The sequence below is a fragment of the Meleagris gallopavo genome, chromosome 29 (assembly GCF_000146605.3).
Source record: "Meleagris gallopavo isolate NT-WF06-2002-E0010 breed Aviagen turkey brand Nicholas breeding stock chromosome 29, Turkey_5.1, whole genome shotgun sequence".
In the NCBI taxonomy this organism is placed as follows: Eukaryota; Metazoa; Chordata; class Aves; order Galliformes; family Phasianidae; genus Meleagris; species Meleagris gallopavo.
This window is the reverse complement of record NC_015039.2, coordinates 2208649-2214216: the sequence shown is the minus strand read 5'-3', so window position 1 is coordinate 2214216 and position 5568 is coordinate 2208649. Positions and strand designations below refer to the sequence as shown.

The following is a 5568-nucleotide window of genomic DNA, read 5'->3' as shown; positions in this document are numbered from 1 at the left end:
TCCCATCCCATCCCATCCCATCCCATCCCCCCACCTTTGGGGTTCCTGGCTCACGGGAGAATGCAGTGAGGACGCGGCTGAGCGCTCCCTGCTCCCGCGCCTCCTCCATCTCACGCTGGTAGATGTGATCCAGCTCCGAGGATCGGCACCCAAACACCAACACCATGCTGCCCAGCGGGCTGCCTGCAGGGACACGGTGTTGTGACCACTGCCCCCCTTCCCGACCCTCTGCCCTCACGTTGCCACCTCCACCCTCCGCACTGTGTCCCCACATCCCTGACCGCCCCTTCCATGTCCCCAACCCCATGCCCACATCCCCATGTCCCCATGTCCACCCACGGTAGTCACATCCCCATCACCCCCACACCATATCCCCACACGTCCCTGTGGAGGTGTCCCCGTGCCCCACGCAGGCTGTCCCCGTGCCATATGGGATGCCTGGTGTCCCCATGCGCACTGTCCGTCCGCACTGCATCCCCACACAGGGTGACCCCACATCCCAACATGTGATGCCACATGTCCCCATGTGCAGCATCCCCACACAGCGTCCCTCTGCGTCTCGTGTCCCCATACATGACACCTCACGTCCCCATACACGACGCCCCACGTCCCCATGCGGTGTCCCCACCTCCTGCCTGCAGGTGCTGCAGGCGCTGCTGCCAGAAGCTGCGGAATGGGGCCACGCCGGTGCCCGGCCCCACAAGGATGCACGGCGCCTCGGGGGTGGGGGGCGGCCGGAAGGAGGGCGCTCTGGGGGGGAGCAGACAGGGAGGGGTCACAGCGGGGTCGTGGTGGGGTCGTGGTTAAGGCTGGGGTCAAGGCCAGGGTCAGGATCTCAGGTCGGGGTCAGGACCAGGGTGAGGGTTTGGGTGAGGGGCAGCGTCAGTGTTGGGGTCAGGGTCTGGATTAGGGTCAAGGTCAAGTTTAGGGCCAGGGATGGGATTAGGGTAGATATCGGGACAGGGGTCAGGGTCAGGGTCAGTGGGGGCACATGGAGGGATGGCTTGGGGGCTGGGTGGGCACCGGTACCCAGCAGGGACAGAGATGTGCTGGGACACAAAGGGCGCCGCGGGTGGGACAATGGCGCGTGCGTGGAAACAAGCTTTTGCATGCTGGGAAGTGTTGTTTTGTTGTTTTGAGGCTAAAGCACCTCGGCGTGCTGGGAAATGCAATTTGGGGGCAGTGAGGCATGCTGGGAAATGTAGTTGTGGGGCACGGAGGGATGCTGGGATGTGCAGTTCTGGGATTGAGGCAGTGAGGCACGCTGGGAAGTGTAGTTGTGGGGCACTGAGGCACGCTGTGGGGTGCAGCCATGGGGTGCGGAGGGGTGGTCCTCACCCCCGGATGAAGGCAGGCACCGTGTCCCCGGGCTGCAGCCGAGCCAGCCAGGTGGAGCAGACGCCGTAGTGCACCGGGCCCTGCCCGTCTGTGGGGCGAAAGACTTGTGGGGTGCTGGGCAATGCCAGACCCACAGGGGCGTGGGGATCCCCGAGTGCACGGGGACATGGGGTGTCATGGGGACATGGAGTGGCCGTGGAGTCATGGGGGGCCACACGGGGTCATGGAGAGGCCACGGGGACATAGGGGTGACATGGGGACACGGAGGGGCCATGGAGACGCTGAGATGCCATGGGATCGTGGAGGGGCCATGGGGACATGGAGAGGCCATGGGGACGTGGAAGAATCCTGGGGATACGGAGAGGCCGTGGGGACACAGAGGTGCCATGGAGACACGGAGAGGCCGTGGGGATTGGAGGGGCCCTGTGACGTGGGGGTGCCCTGGGAGCACCCAACCCGGGGGGAACCCCAATGGAGCGCTGTGCAGCCCCGTCCCCACCCCAGCCCCCTCACTCTCGCTCTGGTAGGTGACCACGGCCACGGTGAGGTCGATGCGTGCGTTGCTGGGGTCGGGTGCGGAGCTGACGGAGTAATAGCGGGGCTGCAGCAGCGGCAGCTGGGACAGCAGCAGGGAGGCGGGCAGCCCCACGGACGGGAACTCCTGCAGCACCTCCAGCAGGGTGGGGCAGCGGAACCACTTCCAGTCCTCGTACAGACGGGCGTCCTGCAGCACGCACCCGTGGCACGGCAGGCACGGTGCAGCAGGGCCAGCAGCCCGGCCCCAACGTCCCAGTACCACGACATCCCAATGCCCAGCAGCCCAGTACCCAGACTCCAACATCCCCGTAGCCAGAATTATGGTACTCCAGTATCTGAGCACCCCAGCACCCCAGTATCCAGGTAACCAGCAGCCCAGTACCCCAGTGACTCGCTACTGAGCATCCCAATACTGCAGCATCCCAGTACTGTTCCGCTATGTCGTCCCAGTATCCTGCACCCCATATTGAGCATCCCAGCTCCTCCCTATCCCAGTACCCAGCATCCCATACCCAGCATCCCATATCCAGCATCCCACATCCAGCATCTCAGCTCCTCCCCATACCAGTATCCAGCATCCTGGTACTTCAGTGCCTGAGCACTTCAGCATCCCCAGTACCCCGTCACCCCCGTATCCCAGCACCTCATATCTCACTATCTAGCCCCAATTCCCAGCCCCCCATTTCCCAGCCCCCACCCCTCAAGCAGGGGGCACCGCACCCCAAATCCTCTCTGGCAGGAGCCGTGTTTCCCAGTGCGCGGCCACGTGGGGTCCCAGCCCCCTGCTGGGGGGTTCAGCCCACCCCCTCCCCAGCCCTCCCTCCCCGTGCCCCATGCCCACCTGGCTGAGCTGCTGCAGACGCTCGCGGTCGGCCGGCTCCCGTGCCAGCGTGGCCAGCAGCTGCAGGAACTGGGGGCTTGGGGGGGCCGTGATGTCCAGGAAGGAGCTGAGCGCCTGGCGCAGCGAGCAGGAGGGCAGGCGGCTCTGAGGCACCCAGCTTTTGGGGCCGGGGAACCGGCCTGTGGGATGGGAGGTGGTGGACATACGGATGGGGATGGGGACAGACGTGGGATGGGGACGGGATGGGGTGGGGATGGGATGGGGATGTGGTAGGTATGGGGCGGGGTGGGGATAGTGAACAAGAGGGGGAGGGATGAGGTTAAGAATGGGGATGGGAAAAGGGATAGGGAACAGGAAGGGGATAGGGATGGAGAAAGGGATAGGGACAGACTGGAGATGGGAATGGAGAGAGGATGGGGAAGGACAAAAGGATGGAGATGGGAAAGGGTCAGGGAAAGGCTCAGGGAAAGGGAAAGGGAAGGGGAAGGACATGGACATGGGGTGTGGGAGGAGATGGGGTGGGACTGGGACTGGAGATAGGATAGGGATGGGAATGGTGCTGGGGATGGAGAAGAGATTGAGGGGGAGGATGAAGATAGGGACAGAGAGGGGGGAGGGGATGAGAAAACGGAAAGGGAATGGGAAGGGAGAGGAAAGGGTGGGATGGGGAAGGGAAAGAGAATGGGAATGGGGAAAGGATGGGGATGGAGAAAGAGGTGGGATAGAGAAATGGACGTGGAAGTAGATAGGGATGACGGCTGGGATGGGATGGGGGCAGGACAGGAAGGAAGGGGAGGGAAGGAGATGGTGCTCTCCCCAGGGAGAAGTGGGCACTGTGCTACATCAGCCTCCCATTCCCACGCAGCCTCAGTGGGGTCCCGCTCAGCTGCACCCCCACACAGGGCCCAGCCCCGAGCTCCCTACCGCTGCTGTCCTTCTCCAGGACCTCCACCAGCACCGGCTCGTCGGCGGGCGGTGGGTCCTCCACGCACTCCAGCAGCTCCTGCACCAGCTCAGGGCGGTTGGAAGGGAAGACTCCCAGGTGGTCCCCGGGCAGGTACTGCAGCTCCGGTTGCCCTGCCGTGTCCAGGCGCACCAGCATGGTGGCACGGCTGGGTGGAACAGTTGGCACGGCGTGAGAAAGGCACCCCGGCCAGTGCGTGGGGCTCACCTGGGTGCCATGGGGTCTGTCCTGCCCCAGAGTGACTGGAAGACCCTGTCCACATTCCATCCCGTCCCTTCCCATCCCATCCCATCCCCATCCTCATCCCATCCTCATCTCCATCTCCACCCCCACTCCCATTCCTATCTCCATCCCATCTCATCTTATGCCATCCCATCCCCATCCCCATCCCCAACCCATCTCCACCCCACCCCGCTCTGGGCACACAGCAGCATGGCACAGTGAGGGCACGGTGGGGGCTCACCTGGACGCCTCACTCTGCAGGTTCTCCACCGAGATCACTGTGCACGGGAACACTTTGCGCTTGTGCACATGGGCCAGCCCTGTGGGAGGGCAGCATGGTGGGGGAGTCGGGGACAAGTCCTAGGGACTTGGGGAGCTGGAGGGGGTCACGGGAGCTGGGGGATGAGCTGGGATGGGGGGCCCAAGGACTGGGTTCCCAGACTGCAAGGGCTGCTTGTGATGGGGGTCCCGTGTTGTTTGGGGATCCTGGTACTCGTGTGGGGAGGGGGCTGTGGGTGCTGGGTACCGGTGAGCAGATCAGTGCCCTCAGGCTGCACGGCCAGGCGATGCTTCTGGCGCTTCCAACCCTGCTGTGCCACGAAGATCTCCTCGGATGCCTCCACTCCATCCCCCACGCAGAAGGTCTCACAGGCAGCCTGGGGGTACGGGGGGTGTTGTGGGCAGGAGTCCAGCCCCAGGACCCGCTCCCCGTGGGGTGCCCACTCACCTGGAAGACCAGCCTGGCCCAGGTGCGGAAGGACTCCTCCTGTGCGCACAGCTCGTCGCCCTCCCCCATGGGCAGGATGCGCTCCCCCCCCAGCTCCTCCAGCCGCGTGTCCACCGCGTGAGCGAAGGCGCAGAAGTGGGGGTACGCCCGCGACCCCAGCCCAAAGACAGAGAACCTGGGGGCCCCAGGAGCAATGAGCAGCGAGCCCCCAGCCCTGGCCCTCTGCCCTGGGGTCTGGGGTGCCCACGGCCGCTGTTCTGACCCGGGATGGGCAAAGGACCCTGTCCCTATCCATGCCCTTATCTCATCCCCATCCTCATCCACTTACCATTCCCAGCTCCTCCTTATTCCCATCTCCTTTGCATCCTTATCCTCTTCCCCGTCCCCATCCCATCCCATTTCCATCCCATCCCCATTCCCATTTCTCTCTCTAACCCCATCCCATCTCCATCCCATCCCCACTCCCACCTCGCTCCCCGTGCCACTCTCAAGTCTCTCTGCACCCCCATGCCACTCATTCCACCCCCCGGCCCCACACCGCAGAGCCCCCAGTGTCCCTGCGCTGTCCGTGTTGCTCAGCTGCCTCCTCTTCCTCTTCCAGGCTGCCACCAGCTGATCTGACTGCGAGACGCTGTTGAACCGCAGCTTGTAGCTCCTGTGGGTGTGCGGTGTGAGCAGGGCTGGGGCTTCCAGGACCCCCCGAGTCTGACCCCACTCTGTAGGGCTGGGTGTCCCCATGGCCTCGGTGCTCACTTGGGAGGCTCAGCATGTGCAGCATTGGGGGAGGACATCTCCATAAGTGCCTTGGAGAAGCTCTGTGGGGAGGAGCGTGTCATCACTCCATAGCCATCACTTTCCTGACACCAACCCATCCCATCCCATCCCATCCCATCCCATCCCATCCCATCCCATCCCATCCCATCCCCATTCTCATCTTAT

General features: G+C 64.0%; 1 protein-coding gene across 1 annotated transcript in view; it reads right to left on the bottom strand.

Moving 5' to 3' along the window:
• Positions 1-5568, bottom strand: part of LOC100545552 (nitric oxide synthase, endothelial) — a gene marked incomplete at its 5' end in the record, with an annotated part of 8147 nt that overhangs the window by 361 nt on the left and 2218 nt on the right. The window contains 11 exons of the mRNA XM_019623341.1: positions 35-183; positions 629-750; positions 1339-1426; positions 1852-2062; positions 2717-2895; positions 3641-3828; positions 4144-4222; positions 4429-4558; positions 4630-4804; positions 5168-5284; positions 5383-5558. Of these exons, the coding sequence (XP_019478886.1) occupies positions 35-183; positions 629-750; positions 1339-1426; positions 1852-2062; positions 2717-2895; positions 3641-3828; positions 4144-4222; positions 4429-4558; positions 4630-4804; positions 5168-5284; positions 5383-5558 (1614 nt within the window). The remainder of the gene's footprint in view (positions 1-34; positions 184-628; positions 751-1338; positions 1427-1851; positions 2063-2716; positions 2896-3640; positions 3829-4143; positions 4223-4428; positions 4559-4629; positions 4805-5167; positions 5285-5382; positions 5559-5568) is intronic.